Source organism: Betta splendens, chromosome 16 (assembly GCF_900634795.4).
Source record: "Betta splendens chromosome 16, fBetSpl5.4, whole genome shotgun sequence".
Taxonomy (NCBI): Eukaryota; Metazoa; Chordata; class Actinopteri; order Anabantiformes; family Osphronemidae; genus Betta; species Betta splendens.
In genome coordinates this window covers 18,137,575-18,156,490 of record NC_040896.2, presented here as the reverse complement: position 1 = coordinate 18,156,490, position 18,916 = coordinate 18,137,575, and the positions used below count along the sequence as shown (strand labels likewise).

Sequence of the window (18,916 nt, the reverse complement as noted above, 5' to 3'; positions counted from 1 at the left end):
TTATCTTTCATTGATTTCAGGGCTCTGATAATCTCAATCAAAGATCCTGCTAATAGCATCGGAGGGAGAGGGGGAAATTAATAAAGTCGGATGAAAATTTCAAATTCTTTTTTTCTGTCACAACAATGTACGACTTAACAGAGAAGACTAATTAAATGTAGAGAGTGTTTCAGAATTATTTGTTGGAGAAAAAAGCATTTTTGTCTTTTAATAAGTTTAATATGTCAGTCCACAATGTTGTTTAAGTCAGGAGTCCGCCTCTAGCGACACATAACTTATTAGCTTCAGTGTGTGGCTCACTAATACAACACGTACACAAAGTCCATGCCTGTCTCGAGCCCATGGCATTTAATTCAAAGCAACACATTAAAGTGTGTTTCCAGTTACATCCAAATATTTGACTAAATACAGGTAGTTTTTAACCAGCAAATCTGCACCACCAGTTCAACAAGTCAATTAAGCTCTTTAATTAAACACAATACACACATAGTTATTAGGGCAAAATATATACAGAGGGCAATGAAATTAACTTCAAGTTGTGGTCTTGCAAATTAATGTTGCAAGAGATTGTGTCACCTTCACGTGTCTTGGTGCATTTCCATATCTTGATAATGCAGGGATCCTAAATGACTGTCTGTGTGGATGTTTGTTCAGTAGTTGGTTGGTTGGCAGGCACATGGAAAAGTCCCCTCACCCTGATGGAGATGGCACAGTGTGTGTTTGTTTGCAAGGTAAGTGAGCGAGGGAAGGGAGCATCTTTGTCTCCTCCTAACCCCGTTTCCTAGCAACAACCATGCTGTGTCGCCACAGAGACAGAGGTGATGATGTCACCAGAGATCAGAGAGACTACATTCACCAAACATTCAGACACACACGCACATTCACCAACACACGCTCCTGGTCCACAGGTTACGCTGTCATTAGTAAATCAGACAGTTGTCTGTTGTTTAAATGTCGTAACTGCCCCTTCCTTAACCGCTTCCTAAGGATCATCCTAAACACACACACACACACACACACACACACACACACACACACACACACACACACACACACACACACACACACACACACAGCTGTCTGTGGTCCAGGTGTTCCAGGTGCGTGTGGAGAGCGCAGACACTGTGATGTGAGACGTGTCAGTACAAGACTGAAAACAGGGATGAAAAAGAGAAGAAACAAATCCTGCGGGAGGGAATTTCACTAAAGACAGAAAGCAAAATGGTCTTTAGCCAGCTGTCTAATCTACAGAGGGGGATTCATCTGGATCTTGGGCACATTGGCTCTTTGATTGCTTTACTTGACAAATGAGTGTGATGTCACTCAGCAGTTGGTAACGTGCAAAATGATTGTGATAAAAACACACACCAGTGGATCTTTGAAGATAACAAAGAATGTGAAAACTGTCTTCTTATGTATAAATGTCTCAACCTTAGTTTATCACTAGTGAAATAATTGCTGAGCTTCCTCCTCTTTAGTGCAAAGAGAAGACGATGAAACAAATTAGTATTTTGTGTTTGCATTGTTAGTATTAGTTAAAACCAAACAGACAGTATATTTTATGTATTGGTTAAGTGTTTACAGCTGTAAAGTGAAGTCATGCTGTGGTGACTAATAATAGCTCAGCTAACATTGACTCACTGGCTTTGTCTCAGCAAGCATTTGCTTTGGAAACTGTATAAACTATTTCTATTAAACAAGAAGAAGACTGCATCTTGTTTCCTGGTGTATTCCAAGTAGTTTAAACACACCTGCTGGTCAAAGCTCGGTTTGGATTTTCACAGGCTGCTTAATTTAAAAATGGAGGTCATCATCAGGTCATTTCCTAGTTTAGTTTATATTTCACTGCCAGACTACAAGTTGCAGCACAGCCCTCATGAGCTGCTTTCAAGTCGTGGTCACTTTGCTCAGTATTTGTTCACTAAAACCAACTGATAACACCACCTCTGTTGGGAGCAGACCACTGCCAGAACTGATGAGACAGTTCTTTCTGTTTTCCTCACTCACCCTGTTCCTCCTGCTTCCATCAGGTGCAGACCACAGGCCAGTCTGATGGGTTCGAGTGTCCTGAAGGGGAGATGCTAGTGAGTCTACTTCAGGATATAACCACGTCCAACAGGTGTGTGTTTCTGCTATTTTATTGCGGATAAGTCGTGAAAATGTCAATTAGATCAATCTTCTATGGCTGTAACCTTGGTCTTTAACTGGCCTTTCAACCACTGCTCCAGTGTCCAGCCCCTCACAAGCTGTGTGTGTGTGTGTGTGTGTGTGTGTGTGTGTGTGTGTGTGTGTGTGTGTGCGTGTGTGCGTGCGTGCGTGCGTGCGTGCGTGCGTGCGTGCGTGCGTGCGTGCGTGCGTGCGTGCGTGCGTGCGTGCGTGCGTGCTATCTTTGCATCACTGCATCTTGTGGGTGTGCGTCGCCGGTAAAATCCCTACTCAAACGATACCAGTAATAAATGGATTTAGATACGTCTCCTCCAGCTATTTCTCTTATCCTATTATTTTTATGCATGTCTGAACATGTCTGGGCATTATAGATGTCAAACCTGATCTTTACTAGTGGGTAATTGAAAGGCTGCAAGGTTCTGACGGTCTGAGTGTCATCTTAAAAGCCTCCCAAGCACTTTGATAGAGTAGCTACATTTATAAATAACAAGACGTGGTTTGTGAGTCTCTTAACGTGAGTGTGGTCAGTGTCAGGAAGAACGAGGTGTGCCAACATTTTTATAGTTTTTAATTTGTGTTTCACACACATTTAAAGTGAACATTTCTGTGCAAAGTGCATGTTAAACATGAAGATTTTAGTTTCTTCTTTTAAACTAAGATGTCCTCTCTGCACCCAGTAAAGGAGTTCTGGTCCTTATGTCTGATAGGTCAGACTTTCTGGGGTTAATGATACAACTATGCGCACCAACTTAGTGGCAGTGGTTGTTTGTAGTGCGTTTGTGTGTGTGCATGCACCTGTGTCTTAGCATCTGGCTACCTTCTATTACTGTGTTCCCTCTTTGAGCCCAGGGTTTTGTCACCGTAGTGACCAGGCTGCCTTTGATCTTTTGATGTATGGGACCAGCAAACTGCCACACAAACACAAACACACGGCGCGTACAATGAGTACACAGGAATAGCGTCCTTTTATGTAATGTACAAAATCAGTCACACACAAACACACACGCTGTCAGATCAATAATAAAGTGTTTTGTTGTCCTGCTATAGAGGCCTCTGCTTCGTCCCCCTCATTCCTCACTGGTCACCCCTTTACTCTTTTTATTCACTTTCTATACATGTTTCTGCCTCTTTCTTCCTCTCTCTCAATTTTGTTCTTTTTCTTCTCACATTCTTTCTTTTCAACCAGTTTCTTTCTCTCCGTCTTGTGCTTCCCCTCTCCCACTTTTCCTCTCCTCTCATCTCCCCTCTCTCTACTCCCTCTCTGGCAGATGAAAGCAGAGATCAGCCCTAGACTTTGAAGTGGCTGAGACTGGCACACTCCCACTGGTTTAGCAGTGGGAGGAGGGGTGCATAGGTTTTAGGAGAAGGAGTGAAAGATGAGAGGAGTTATGAGGAGAGAGAGGAGGGATGGAAAGGGGGAGGAAGGGGGTGAGGACAGGTTTTAATTGAGAGGATGAGAGGAGTTGGGGCAGAGAGACGAGATGGCGGTAGGGTTGGAAATAGAGGGGAGGTTTGGGCTGAGGACCTAAACCAAATGATGTCATTCAGTCTTTACCATGGCAACCTGAGGAATGCCTTTTCAAAATCTCAGGCCCAACCAAGTGTAGAGGGAGGGCAGGGAGGGGAGGGGAGGGGAGGGGCGTAGTCCTGCATCTTGGAGAAAAGCCTTGAGGCCCAAAACCCAATCCTTCCTTTATGGCTGTGTTCAGTCAAACTTGATTCCATGAAGAATATCTGCTCTGACAGCAGAGGCAGCCACAGTGTATCATAGCTTTTACCAAATCACCAACACTAGCGTACGGCATATGAATCTGTCCAACCAGCAGTCAGTCTCCTCCCTAACAGCAGCCTAGAGGTGAGCAAGTCTGCATCACCACTCTCATTAATTGGCCCAGATGCATAAAAGCAAACCCTGGACCAACGGGGTTGATCCAGATGTGTTTGGTTTGGAAAGAAATAAAACCTAAATCTTGTTGAATGAACCAGTCAACTGTTTTACTATGAAAAATCCATCCACATAAAGAATTATATTGAAAAGCTCTGAGTTCTCTGCTTTTTGGCTCAAAACACACAGGGACCTCCCCAGTGTTAGTGTAAGCAGTGTTAGTGTAAACAGCCACTGTAATCTGAAACCAATTATTTCATTTCCTCTGTCCTCTATGCAGCTTCTAGGTGCCAATTTAAAAAAATGATAGAGAGGACATCTAATGAGTAACCAAACGCTAAAGTTTGCCCTAAAAGTTTTATGGATCCAATTTGTGTTTTCCAAATCCACCAACTTTCAAGGATTTCTGGGGCCTCTGGGGATTGTGTTAATTAGCTTAATTAGGTAGGGTTTAATTAACTATGGGGGGTTGGTGAGCGTCTGCTGGCCTGGCTGTCAGGGTGCCCCCAAAGACACCTGGGAAGAGTGGAAGTGGGTAAGAAGAGGGAGATGGGGGGGGTTGTTGGTACTTATATATTTATTATTTATTTACCATAATAGTATTTATAGATTTATGTACATAGAAACAATTAACGATGGGCAGACTGAAATTATGTTTGGTTTTGCCTTTACATTCTACTGGTATGAAACTACTTGAGGTTACAGTGAGATTTGTAAATTACCATTGCACATTAACTACACGTTTCTGCTTTTTCAGATGCCATGATGATGTGGTCTCACTAGCTGCTGAAATTCTCCAGGAGAACTCTGGATCCAAGCATTTATGATTTTTAGTGCACCCTTCAAATAAACATGGTCCAAACCTTTTTTACAGCCAGAACCTATTTTGATTGATAGTGATAGATAGATTGATGTGTAGGTAACTCCTTATTGATTGCTCTAAAGCTAGAGATTATTTAAACGTTTTGCCTAAAATATTCTTAACATGCTTCTTAATAAAGTTTGTTAATAGAGCCTGGGCTGAATGTAATTATGTTAAATGTGGGTGTTGACGGTTCTAATGAATAAAACGTTCTGCTGCCCGGACAGGCCGCTAAACACTTTGACACATGACTGAATCTGACCGTGTGGTATCATCTCCATGACTCCCATCAAATTTGCAAATTGGATCAATGACAGTAATAAATATTGCTGTGTCACCGAGATCATTTGACAGCTCAATCAAAACATCCATCCAGTGTCCATCAGCCTACAGAGGATTAAAGCATGAGTCAATTTAGACTGTCACAGCTCTGGCCTCTGGGTTTAACCACACAGCATCACGCTAAATGCAGTCGTGTACAATATATATTTTTCAGAATCTGCAGATATTTTTTTAAACAGATTTCCCCACACAAATAGCTGAAACTGGTATGTCATGTTTCAGTCCTGAACACGCCACACATGGTCATTTGACAGGTTCTCATTACATTACGCCAGGTCGAAATGTCACGATCAAGTGCGAATAACCTCACTGAGCAGTAGCAGTGAATGCCAGTCAGTTCGCTCGTCTAAGGTTCACCAGATCCGACTAATTGCAATTTCATTATCGGTCTGTGGGCATTCTGGCCTCACCACACAGCTCCCATTTGATGTTTAAAACCAATCAGATTAGATGATTTGCATAAATGCTGACAGGTCCTTTGTAAGCACATACAGTATGAAATACCTGCTCACTGTAATAAGCATCCCTGGCCTTCAAGGCACCAATCAAGTGTACTTGGTCTGAGGATCAAATCAGTTGTGGTGCTCTTTGGAATTTATTTGCACAAATGTCAATTGTTATTACTTATACAAGTCTTAACTACAAAAATCTAGTCTCACTGTACAGCTTTTATTCGTGAAATAAGACAGAGCCCCTTGTTGAAATGACAGTCCATTTTATTGTTTCAGAACACAGCAGGCTACAGCAACCAGCTCCTCAATAACCCCCCCCCTCTTTGTAACAGCAGACCAATATGAGCTCTCCACCACCCCATTCTTCCACTGCCACACCACTCCGCTTAGGTTAGCCACACCTCCTTTGGAACAGCAGAGACACATTAGTGTCCATCTTTAAAGCAAGAAAATAACTTGATATTTGGACCATGATTTCCAATTAATGTCTTTTTATACAAAAGCTACACAATGTTACACTTGATCAGAATACAATTCAACCGTTTAACTTTAGTGTTTGGACACCATTTAAAATGTATCAGATTTTACTTTGATGGAGCATTACCACAAAAAAATCAAAATAAAAAAAATTTAAAAGAAAAAAATCTATGCTACAAGACTTAAAATACAAGGGACTGCAAAATAAAGGGTATAATAATTCAGAGTGAAAAAAAAGGCAAGCTAGTTTGTACCATTACAGACTTGAGGAAAACAGAATTTAAAAAGTAAAACAATCAAAATTAAAAATACATAAGGTTTTTGGGAAAAAAAATAAAACTCAACTGAGACCAAATCTGTGTCACGTCAGGATTTGAAGTCAGCCCCTTGTTGGGCTTAAAGACCAGAACCGCACTTATTATCTATTTGTCCCAATGGAATTTCCATAGACAGGAAACTGCTTGCTGTTGAGTCATCTTCAGGCACTTTCTGAAACCCCGCCTCCTCCATATGGGCGAATCACGATGCAGGTTCATCCAGATCACATGATACAGCTGCAAATGAACAAAAAGAGTTGAGGAAGCAGGCAACCCAGGTGCTGTGAGGACCACACACAGATCAAACACCACGCAGCTTTGCAATTAAGTGCGGTCAGACCATGCAGCAGCCTTCGTGAGTAAGTCTACTCATCTCCCCCCACATGTTTAATTTATTCAGAGAACGTCCCTACTGGGCTTCTTCTTTGTACATCTTGCTTAAGAAATGGCTATCATTTATTTTAATTGCACAGGGAATGTGAAGCTCTTACCTAGTAGAAAGTGTAGTGTATTGTTGGTCTTGGTATTTACAGGTCAGTATCGAACCAGGCCAGTTGGTTTGAATCACCTGGTGGCAGACCCTCTATCAGTTCCTGGGCATGTGCCAGGTCAGGCAGCCCCTCTACTGGGGGGTAGTCCTGGCCAGGGTGGTGGCCTCCACCCAGATCATGGTCCATCATGGGCTCCATGCCCATTGTGTCCCCTCCATAACCCCCTGAGTGGAACGAACGGTAGCTTGGGTCTGGGATAGATGGAGGTGTGGATGGAGGAGAGGCAGGGGAAGCAGAGCACTTGTTAGAAGCATGTTAACAAACCAAGCTGCCACACAGTAGTATGATCATTCAAACGCAACACTACACAGCAACACGGCACTCTCCATTCCCAACACTACTGTGTCACAATTACAGCTGTTGGGGTCTTTGAACTGAGCCACAAGAGGTTCAGCTAAATTTAACTCCCCATTTAATTTGGTTCCACCATCAGAAATTAATTCCTCTTGTGGCAAGTCTCATACGTCCAACAACTTCAACTCCTTTTCTTTTGGATAGCTTTGAGCCAATTTGAGGAACGGAGAGCACTGCAGATTAAAATCAACAGCCAATGTGCCCCGCAGCCTATTAGAGTGGCGAGATCCTGCCACAGCGCTAATATTTAGATGGTCAACTGTAACAAATAAGAATAGCAGAGCCATCCATTTGCCATCTGTGAATAAACCAATCTCAACCCTCAAACAAAGTATAATTACCCTTGCATATTATGACCTTTACCAGTGAATGCTATCAGCAGTATCAGCTAAATCATCAATAGACCGTTGGGGCTCAGTACTTGGACACTGACAATATTTAGTGGCGTGCTAACCACATGAGGGAAATAATGGGCTTAAGGAAGACAGCAGGACACAAGTGGCAAGATCTCAGCTCAACTGCTCTGAAATTCCTGACTGAATCTTTGTCCCCTTCTGTGTTTCTCTTGGGAGGCTGCCAGTCAGGGCTAGTTGACTTACCATCCTGTCTGTAGCCCAGAGGCTCTCCCTGAGCGCCGATGTCCAGACCTAGATCTCCAGTCTGCAGGGTAATGGAAGAGAAATTAGCATGGACCATAGACATCTATGCAATAAAGCAACTTCAACATCTAGTTTACAGAAATTTACAAATAGGAAAACCAATGATGTGCATCATACCTCATTCCAGGTCATTGGTTCTGTCCTGAACAGTGAGCTTGTGAGCTCTACAGAGAGGCGTTTCTTGTAGTCTTGGGGTTTATCCTCTGACATACGGAACAAAACTGCTGCAGCATATGTTGCTGAGGGGAGAGAGAGGGTTTTTTGGTTAAATGGCTCAGAACAGACAAGTCTATAGCCATGATCTGTTACAAAGCACTTGTTTCATTGCTGACACCAATAAACTTACATTTGTAGAAACAAATGTAGATAATGATCAAACATTATGTAAATGTAAGAAAATTTATTCATGTACACACCAACTCCTTCATTGCGGCTGTGCAGAAGCTCTGTGAGAGGGGCAGTGGCTCCCTCAGCCTCTATGGCCTCAGCAGCCTCCTTGTCCTGGGCCAGTTCACACAGCACACCTGCTGCTACACGCTGGATGTTCTCAATGGGCGAATACAACAGCTGCACACAACAAATAGGATAATTTAGAACAAGTGTTCAGTTACACAACATCATTAAGATAGAACCAGTAAAAGCTCGTCAAAAGTGAGGACAAACCAAGGTAGTGCAACAAAATGATCCTTCCTTGAAAAACCACATTTACTTCCAACTACCTCAACATGACAGATCTAGTCCCTTTAAGACGTGAAGAATAAAGAATCTCTAGAAGCCATCTCTCAACAGAAGAAATTATACAGCTCAAGGTTCAGCAGTTTTAATGCAAAACAATGCTGAAGAATTTTACCTGTACAAACAGTGGAATTGTGTTCAGTCCTCTGATGACTATTCTGTTGTGAACATCTCTGGCCAGAATGTGAAGCGCTCCTGTGCATCCCTCCACAATCTCCTCCATACGAACTCCCTCCTAAAAACAGCATTAATAATGCAATGTCAAAACTGTGGGGAACCTTATGGGTTTATTCAAATAAACCGTTGGAACTGGACTATAGTTATAGTATCAGTTATGAAATCACAATCAGTGCTGGGTCACCGTTCTGGTGTTTGTAAGTGAACGTGTGCGTTCTTACCACAAACTGCTGTTGTGTGCCTCCCATGCTGGTACGCCTTTGTGTGTCTTGATGTGCTCTGACCAGCAGCTGGACCAACCGGGGGATGGCTCCCTGCTCTCTTAGTGGAGCATGGTTTGCAGGGCACAAAGCCAGATTACGGATCAGCCCAACTGTAGCCTGAAGGAAGAAAACCATTAAGTGTCACATTTTGATAGTTATGAAATCAGACAAAAGATTTAACACAGATTTAAATTCACAACATTTCATCCTGGTTTGTCATTTTTGTTTGAAAAACCCATTCCCTCTGGCAGACTTGAGTTGGGGTTGTGTTTAGGCAGAATATTCGTTCCTGATCTAAGTTACATGAATAAATCTCTTAGTTGAAGACATGCCACTAACAAAATTTGGCGTATATATAAGAAGCAGTTCTCAATGATCAGATTTAGCCCTAAACTCAATGAGATTAGCGTCAACGTGTTGGTAATCAGACACCAATGTGCTTTTTAAAACAGGTTAGGCCCATTTTTTTCAAGTCAAGTATAAACTAATTTGCACCAGAAACTGCTGAACGAACAGTCACATAGGTTACTGAGTGTGCAGATTTGTTTATATGGCTAGCTGCTGCTGCTGAGTCTTTGAATGCGCGCACCTTAATAAGAGGCCAGTGTGATGGTGGATGCAGTAATTTGACAACCACAGGGAGACCGTAGTGCAACCTGACAGCATTCTGTGCCATCTCAGCGTCCTGGTGTCGAGATGTGAGGTGACGTAGGGCACAAATGGCTGGCTCTGTGATGTCCTCTCTGTCACCAGCCCGAAGAACTGTGCGAACCAGTGCCTCAATACCTCCAACCTATAGTGTCAGGTTGAAAACGGCACACTTTTAGAATCAGTTTTATACTGAAATAAAAATTTTAAAAAAAGAACAATGCTCTGAGCCTTTAGCGTAACTCAACCATTTTAGTGAGTACTCACTTGGCAGACCATCATTTTGTTCTTGTAGTTGTTACAGGTCAGGTTAGAAAGAATGCCAGCAGCACAGGTCACCACATTAATGTCATCACTGCCAAGTAGCTGGACCAGAGTTCCCAGAAGACCTTCCATTCCCTCCTGAGGAATACAAAATGAACACACTAGCATCAATGAGGATGCTGAGCATTGTCTGTTAATAGAACATGATTGGTGACTGTGGGGAGACACGCTAAAACACTTTTGGCACAAGGGATGGTTCTTATCACCTGTTTGGTGGCAGCATCCGATAAGTTCCTGAGAGTCCAGAGACAGTTCTGAACCAGTCTCTGGCTGGGGTCTGTCAGGTGGAGTCCAAGAGCCTGCATGCCTCCTGTACCGGACAACATAGTTAAATAATATAATGTATGATTTGTCTAATACATATTCAAATGTAAATCAGGAGACGTAAAATGATTTATGGTTATACTACAAACTTTTTTTTTTAAGAACCTACCAGCTTCTACAATAGCAGGCTTGTTACTGGAGCACACGGATAGTACTTTGAGAACTCTGCTTGTTGTCCACAGCAGCTTCTCATAGGTGTAAGTTCTCATAATGTTGACCAGCGCCTGGGGGCCACCACTTGCCAGGATTATCAACTACAACAAACAGAAAAGACATCAATATTCCGATGTTTGATGTGAAGTACAGTTACCTATATCAAATAGTCTAGTACGCCTCACCTTGCTCTCCTGGTTTCCATAGGCCAATATCTGCAGACAGTCTGTGGTGATGGCCAGAAATTTGACATTGGTCTTGTTGAGCAGAGCCACCATCTTCTGTAGGCCACCAGCTAAGCGAACAGCCATCTTGGCACCTTCTTGGTGCAGGAGGAGGTTGTGTAGGGTGGTGATAGCATAAAACAGAACAGAGTCCACTGGTGATCTACAGAACAGACAAAGGCATGTTAATTACGGATCACCAGGGTGAGGGAACCCACAAATGTTACAATTCTCAATTCTCTCACTTTTTCCTTTGCTGAGAAAAAGAAAAGTACCCATTTAACAATAAGATAGAGAACATCTTTTCAGACCCCTTTCACATACCCAAGCATTTTAACAAGAGCTGGTATTCCTCCAGACTTGAAGATGGCCAGCAGACCCTCTCTGTGATGGGACAAGTTATGCAGGGTTCCAGCAGTGCAGCGAGCCGTCTCTACATCATTTGTGTTCTGCATGGTCCTGACGATGGCGGACACCATTTGAGGGGAGCGCATGATGGCGTGGCGGGAAGCTTCTTTCTTTGAAAGCTGGTGGACCATCACCGCTGCTTTGTTTACCACAACCTGGAGAAACCAAGCACAAATGTTAATGATCTAGTGAAAACAGACTTTTGAATTATGTGCCACAGTTTCCGCCATCAGTTACCTGGTCCTCATCATTGAGTAGTTTGGTGAGTTCTGGAATGGCTCTGGTCGCCAGCTCAGCATCATCTTGATAATTGATCAGGTTGACCACGGCGTGTTTAAGCATTTGAGAAGGCTCCGCCAACCTCTGGACATTTGTGGGGTTAGCGGCATCATACTGTGTAGAGGGGATCTGCATACCATCCTCAAGAGTCTCTGGGAACATTGCTGCCCGCACACGCTGGGCACGTGTCATGGCATACTGACCATCGATGTCTAGAAGAGAAAGAACCATGATTTATAAAAAAAAAAAACCTGCACCGCCAGTTGGGCCGTGTGTCAAAGAGCAATGATTATTAGAAAGAATTAGGACGTACCTTGCACTTGTTCCTGGGAGAAGTTCTGGTTAAAGCCCTGTTCCCATTCATACATGACTTGGTTGTCAACATCATCTTCCTCTGGGTTGCCTTTCCCACTGAGGGAGGGAGCGGTTGTGGTGGCCCCTGAATGGATGCCTGAATCCAGATAGGACTGCTGCTGCCAATGACTGACTGCTGCCTTACGGTCTGGCTCCATGGCCATGTCCAGCTCCATCAGATCAGCTGTAACAAATGAGGTAATCAGCTATAACTTCAAATGTTAAAGTAAGCAAATTGTCAACCAAGTTACAATAGTTGATAAAAAGGACAGAACAAAAAGTATTTTATTAGCACATAAAAATACATTTTTACAGTTTATGCTGCAGTCTTGCCCTGTTTGCCTGAGGGTGGGGCTCAGCTACTAGGCAAAGTGAGAGTCCACTACCTTACAACTGTACATCAAAATTCATAATTGTGCGAAGTTAAAATTGCCTCATCAAAACACCTGTCAAAGCCGCCAACTCCTAAAATAACCAACACCCCACGTTCTCCCAGTCCTACATTTTAAATAGCAGCTCTTTGACATCTGCAGTAATAAAAGAAAATCTCCTTGATATCATATATTTCCTCTGCTATGTTAGCATTAGGTTTTCAGGTAAGACTACCAGACCAGAGAACACAGCATAGCATTCCTCATAATGCAGGCAGGGTGTTACAAGTACAGTCAGAATATCTCTGTCTGTGCTAGGAGCTTTTTATTTGGTCAGGTGAGGCCAGACTCAAACCAAAACATAAGCGTTTTGTGTTATTAACGCTTTATTTTTAAAGGACATTTAGAGAGGTCAATTAGATCATAATTCCTAATAGATAAATCTAAAAAGGTTTAAAAAGTGGTAAGTAGATAAATAGTAACACAAGTAACACTGTATGAGGGAATATGAGGAAAAAGACAACAACAGCTTAAGTATGAGGAAACTAAAAACTTACCCTGGGAAGCCATGTTCCTTTCTCAGACTACAGCCAACACAGCTTCCTGATCTGAAACAGGAGGGAAATGAAAAAGAAAATGAGTCCAGCGACTTTGATCTCAACTTCCATATTTCCCCACCATCATCCTAGTTATCGTCCCTCCTGTCCAGAGAAGCAAACACTATATTTTGAAAGATAAGGAGCAAAGCAGGAGGTAAAACAATACAAAATGTTTTACATTAAGTGATAATTCAAAAACTAACTTTTAGGTGCTCATTTTCTATCCTGCATTATCCTTTTCTTGAAGTCACTTCTGTTCAAACCAGGCGTGCAAACAGCAGCTTCTCGCACACAAAGCCACCATTAAGTGTAGCAGCTAGCAACTATTTAGGTGTGGAGGGACAGGAAGCGGAGCACTGGGTGGAGAGGAGGGCATATGCATTCCTGCCCTGGCTTTGAAGCTGATACCACACTCTGCAGGAAAATAAACACTAGCAATGGCAGCAAAGGGCTCAAGTGTGAGGGGATCAATCCAGAAAAGAGGAAACTTTAGGAGGCATAATATTTAATATATAATTTAATACACACAAAATATTATGACAACAAAAAAGGAAACCGGGGAATGCAGAAAAAATAACAACATTCCCAGCTAAGGTTCCAGCTCAGCTCTTGAATTAATCCAGTTCTTTCAAAAGTACATCTAAGGTAGGAGAAAATGTAGATCAGATGCTTTTCAATTATGATCCACCAGTTAGGACATGCTGGAGGAATAAAAGGTAAAAATTTATGGTGTGGAATATCTGAGCGATATATTTGCTATGAAGTTGTGCCCTACAGAAGATACAGGTGACTGATGTTCATAGTTCATGTGAAGATTAAAAAAACATAACCTTAAGCATAATTATGTAGCATTAGATCAATCAATATAAACCACATTTATAACGTCTGTAATCGTGCCAATTAAAGGAGGATTGGTTTTCATCTATCGCTGCACTAAGTAGCATGTACAACAGCTGTATGAACAAAAAATGGCTGAGATTGATACTTGGGATGATTCTAAACAATTTTCTACACATTTGTTGTGTGTAGCAGAATATGACTAAGCCTAGTTAGCCAATCCTCCAGTCAACCCGAGAAAGTAACATTAGCAAACAACTATTTCAGAACATGGCTGTTCTGAATCTCAGTGCACCCTTCCTCACTTAAATCAGTTGACATCTATTGGTTTGAAACATTTCATTCTGGGCCAAGCTCAAGTGTCTGCTGACTGGGGTGATAATCTTCACTGACAAGGCCGACTTTCTTTGCACATATCAAAACAAAAGCACAATGCTGTTCTGTCCTCTGATAAACCTGCTTGGCAAAAAGCTACTAAATTGTTGACTGCAGAGTGCATGAAGTTGACAAACTGGTGGAGCCTGTTGTTTTGCAGTTGTATTAAAAAAAATCTGTTAGAGACGAACTTAAGTCAAAGACTGTTTAGTATTTTAGTGCCTACAAGATACATTACACTTTGCTTCTAGCTACAGAAGTGTGTAAATTGAGCCTAAATGACTGCTCTGAACCCATTCCCTCCACTCACACCCACCTCACACGGCTGCGTCATTAAAACAATATTGAGTCAGGCTCCAAGACTGCTGCTTCTAACCACAAACGCACCAACTCAAATTCACTGTTCACACGCTATCCTCCCCAGCTACAGTCCTGCCCTCACATAACCCAGCCTCCTCCTAATGGGACCCATATGTCCTGTACAAAGCCCCATAAAAATCAAACATAAAATCAAAATGCACAGTGGAACAATTTATCATTCACACTAGTGGAAACTGTGGTTCTCTACATCTGGCTATGGAAACTCAGCAGATGCATTTTAAGGTCTAACAAACAGGGTCTGCCCTCCAATTGAGACGCCCAAATGACAGCCTTGCCCAAAGTCAGACTCTTAATGTTAACACACAAACGACTTATTACAGTAAAGGTTCCACAATATCAGGCTGGCTGTGTGGGCACAGAAAAAAAAACTGAACTAGAGGTTCCTTTGAAGCCAGATGTGAAATTCAATATGTAGACTTGTGCCTGGTCCGGTTAAAGCCATATAACTGAAACCAGATGACTAATGACAGACAACAGTCAGAATTAGCCTGTGGAATGAAAGGAAGCACAAGCAGCCAAGATGAACAAGAGCAGTGGACGATGTTGCATGTAGTTATGCTTCGATAGATCCATTAAGCAGGTGTCTTAGCTTCTTTCCACACAAACACAATAGAAGTTGACAAGCCCAAGAAAATTAAGCAAAGCCACAGGCCACGCTTACTGATTAGTGCATCAGCCCAGAACTGAATGGCTAGAAAACACATTATCTGACAACAACAATCTAAACACCGTAGGGCAAACTATGGTTTATATAGGAAGGCAGAGTTTATTAATATTTCAATGCACGAAACACAGAATAAAGACCAAATGCCATAACTGGTAGAAGAGCCGGGTTTTACACCATGTCAAACAAACAGAAGGACGCAACTGCAGCTGGACCCAATAGGCAACAAAAAACATCAGGATGAAGCAAAAATATAGCAGTACAAATGTAAAAAAAATAAAATTGTATCTTTTACATAGAAAAACCGGACCGTAAACTAATCTAACACTTTTGAGGACATCCCAGATGCGGCTTTTCCTTTGCTATGTAGAGGACTTTGAGATCACCCCATAGGCATTAAGCAACATAAACTAAGACACTTTAATATTGACTTCCCCAAAAACATGTTACCAATAGGTTCTTACAGTATTACAGTGACACCTACTGTCTAAGATGTCAGAGATTAACCAGTTATCTATAAACAGCAGCCAGCCATGTGGAGTACCTTCCTTTCTATTGCTTAGCACTTTCAAACACATTACACTATGGAAACAAGCACTGTTACAGTGATGACTTGTGGACATATCCGTTCTACCTAATTATAAACCAAGCAGCAAAGGGAGTAGAAGAAAAATCAAATGTTTGTCATTAGTCCTGGAAGATAACAAGAACAGCCTGACCAATTCAGTTTCTGACTGGGGGAACTGTTCTGTACGCAGTTTGAACCAGACCGTAACAAATTGAGTTTAGTTAAATTCTGTTAGGAAGCCAACATCATGTTGCCAGTACAAATCAGTGTATAAAACACTTATCCTAAATTGCATTTATTTTGGCCTGCAGACTTGTATCTTTCTTCCCAGCACATTCTGGCATTATTTTCATTAAATTAATTGTTCACAGTACATTTCTATCCTTAAACTAAAGACAAAAATACATAACAAATGAGCAGAGGACTTCAAGAATAGCTTCAGCCATCTGAACCCTCTTGTATACCCCTGTTCCTCTGGAGCAAAGCAAGTAAATGACCCAACCAGCTGTATTATCAGCACCAGCAGAGAGGCAGGATCTGCCACAGGCTTCAGTGTTGGCCATGTAATGTGCAGGGTCAGCAGCACTCACTGCTGGCTGCCAACAATACAATGAGCTCAACGCCTGCAGCCGCTGCAGTGTTTAGTTTGTGTCTCCAACGCAAGATGATGGAAGCCCATGTAGAAGCGGGCACGTCTGGCAGATTCCAAGCAATTTCACCACGAGAATGACCTTACGCTGCACAGTAATAATCATTCCATTTAAAACTGACACTAGGATTTAACCAGCTACGATACAGGCAAAATAAAATTTCAATACATAAAAGCACAGACAATCTGAAGACGTTAATTGGTTAAACTAAGAACTAAGCAAAGTTATGATTTGTTTCCTTGAAAATCTAAATAAGGATCAGCACATTTGAATTAAAACTTCCGTCTAAATGCGAACACGACAGAATGGTATCACGATTTAATCTGCGTGTGACAAGGTTCACAAAAACTCTGGCAAGTAGATTACCAGAAAACCAACCACTTCAGGTCTCACGTGTAACATACACCCACGCTTCCGTCTTCACAAAAATAATGCACTGTTAGAAGAAAATTTGTGCTGACAGGATGACAGGTTTTCGGGGTTTTGTTCCATTGTGTAATCTGATGGGGTATTTCTGAGTGACGACGGGAAGCAGAATGAGTATCAGAAGAATTTACCACCACCCCATCGTTTTAATTTAACGAGGGATCATTCACTGAGTTCACACGGCATAAAATACCCAGATACTGGACCGGCAAATGTGAACAAAAACAGCTGATCCTACAACGGTGCGCGTTGTAAAATAAGTCTGTGAAAGCTTCAGTAAATAAAGAAAAACTGTCATCACTCGGTGAGATATGCGCGTTCACCAGGCGCAGTTTAATCACCAGTCAGTATTTTTTTTTTTTAAACAAAAAACAGTTACTTGAAAAATATTAATACCGACCAGGTCGCAACAGAACCCATCAGCTCCCGGCGAAGCCACCGCGCCGCTAACTTTGCCCCGTAATGACCCGCCGGTGCCTCCGCCGCGGCCAAAACAAACACCTGCTCGTGTAAAAAGGAGCATTAGCTCAAGAAAACACCCCGCATTGAACGCAGCGCGAGGGGCGAACGCACGCTCCCGCAGAAGCCCAAGCAGACAGCAGTGGCGTAGACCCCCCCCCCTCTCCTCCACAGCTGCTGGCAACCCCTGACTTTCCTGATCCAGCAGCACTGACTCGGATTTCACGCCGTGGCCCCTCCTCGTCCTCCTCCGGAGTCGCGGCGGCGGCGAGGAATTTGTCGGCCTTTGTTTAAAAGGACGACTGGAAAACACACTCGCGGGCCTTTCAGCTGAAACGCACGTTAACTATTAACCCCCATCACACGTTCGGCCGGATTCTGCCGCCGCCGCGTCAATTAAAGTTCACGGCCCCCCGGTTTTTTGAGTTTTACAAAGTTTACGCTCAACCTTCGTCGAATTGTTGAGGCTAAAGAAACAAACTTCACTAGTGAGGAGTTGGTTAACGTCAATGCACGTTTCCCCAAACTTCGTGTAAAACAGCTGGTGTCGAGCGTCAAAGTCAACTTTGCCGTATTTCGGGATAAATCCAGCTGCTGAAATAAGTCAAACCAAAGGCGAAACTGAACGAGAGCAGTATTAGTCACAACAAGGGAATGTGTGGCGTTAACAGCAGGGGGCCGATGTTAACCAAGTTAGCAACTAAACATGGCGAGAACTAGTGAAACACGGCGTCAACTCCCAAGCCTCGACGTAGGTGTCCGAATAACGTGGAAGCCGAGAAACGGCGCTCGGCCATTGTTTCGTTAAAAGAAGTTAGCGTCTATATTAGCCATTACCCGCCCGTCCTACCGTGCGGTCAACGAGCACCGCAGGTGAATTTGTTAAGTTCCCCGTGTGCTGCGGCTGGCATATCCCAAATATCTCGCTAGCAGCTGCAGCAGCAGCATCCCTGCTCGGCCCGCACACAACAGCCATCTCCATTCCTGCTGGCACGCAGGGAGAACCGGACGAGGAAAGAGGCAGAAACTGAGCAAAGTCGACAGTCTGAACGTGGGAGCCTACCCTTGTCACGGCAAATCCGTCCACTCGGATCCGAGAGAATAGAAAGTCTTCAAAATGGAAAAAGTCGGGAAAATGTGAGGACGAGAGTCAGCGGGGAGCCCTCGTCCACTCCTCCGCAGTTAGCTACGCTTACTTTGCCGGAACAGCAGAGACTGCTAAATGTAAGATGGCGGCGCCTTTATATAGACCGAAGCACCCCTCCAGCGACCACATATCCTGCCGAGAGCTTCAGTTAAATAGAATCTAACTAGAGATAAATCTTTAATTCTCGCAATTTAGATGCACATATACATGAATATACAATGTAGCACAACGACTTCATGTGTTGGTGGTGAGGTTTTGTTTATTAAATAAAGTAGAGCAAGCCAAACATCTCTGTTTACAGCACGAGCATGAATACACAATTGAATGAAGTTCCGGCAGACTAGTAAAGGGAAATCCGATTCCTTTCCCCTAGTTAAACCTCTTGGACTGTGAAAGAAGATGATTTCATTAACTTCAACAAATGCCACCTCCACATATACACAATGAGGGTCTTAATAGCAGCCATAGCTCTGTTATTATCAGTA

General features: G+C 42.8%; 2 protein-coding genes across 11 annotated transcripts in view; one reads left to right on the top strand and one right to left on the bottom strand.

Annotated features, from left to right (window-relative positions):
* Positions 1-5,065, top strand: part of ulk4 (unc-51 like kinase 4) — a 58,293-nt gene extending 53,228 nt beyond the window's left edge. For all 9 annotated transcript variants that reach the window (XM_029128293.3, XM_029128290.3, XM_029128289.3 and 6 more), the window contains 2 exons: positions 2,031-2,119; positions 4,809-5,065. In XM_029128293.3, coding sequence (XP_028984126.1) covers positions 2,031-2,119; positions 4,809-4,878 — 159 coding nt within the window. In that variant the 3' untranslated portion in view covers positions 4,879-5,065. The remainder of the gene's footprint in view (positions 1-2,030; positions 2,120-4,808) is intronic.
* An 885-nt stretch (positions 5,066-5,950) lies between these two features.
* ctnnb1 (catenin (cadherin-associated protein), beta 1) lies at positions 5,951-18,507 on the bottom strand. 2 transcript variants are annotated; one of them, XM_029129151.3, is made up of 17 exons: positions 18,348-18,507; positions 12,883-12,933; positions 11,914-12,138; positions 11,559-11,812; positions 11,238-11,476; positions 10,875-11,076; positions 10,646-10,790; positions 10,419-10,522; positions 10,156-10,290; positions 9,830-10,033; positions 9,199-9,357; positions 8,916-9,035; positions 8,482-8,632; positions 8,183-8,304; positions 8,006-8,066; positions 6,993-7,243; positions 5,951-6,738 (listed from the first exon to the last, which is right to left on the bottom strand). In XM_029129151.3, exons 2-16 carry the CDS (start codon positions 12,893-12,895, stop codon positions 7,029-7,031), a joined length of 2,349 nt encoding a protein of 782 aa, XP_028984984.1. In that variant the 5' UTR covers positions 12,896-12,933; positions 18,348-18,507; the 3' UTR covers positions 5,951-6,738; positions 6,993-7,028. The 2 variants fall into 2 exon arrangements, with proteins under 2 accessions (XP_028984984.1, XP_055358824.1); XM_055502849.1 differs by lacking the exon at positions 18,348-18,507 and adding an exon at positions 13,128-13,235.
* Between the last annotated feature and the right edge of the window lie 409 nt (positions 18,508-18,916).

What these genes read in the sequence shown, in the direction of transcription:
- ctnnb1 (XM_029129151.3), bottom strand. An exon ending in GCTCTTGTTAAAATGCTTGG is followed by an intron (nt 11,077 to 11,237) that starts GTATGTGAAAGG and finishes TCTGTTCTGTAG; the next exon opens with ATCACCAGTGGACTCTGTTC. An exon ending in ACAAAATGATGGTCTGCCAA is followed by an intron (nt 10,034 to 10,155) that starts GTGAGTACTCAC and finishes CTGACACTATAG; the next exon opens with GTTGGAGGTATTGAGGCACT.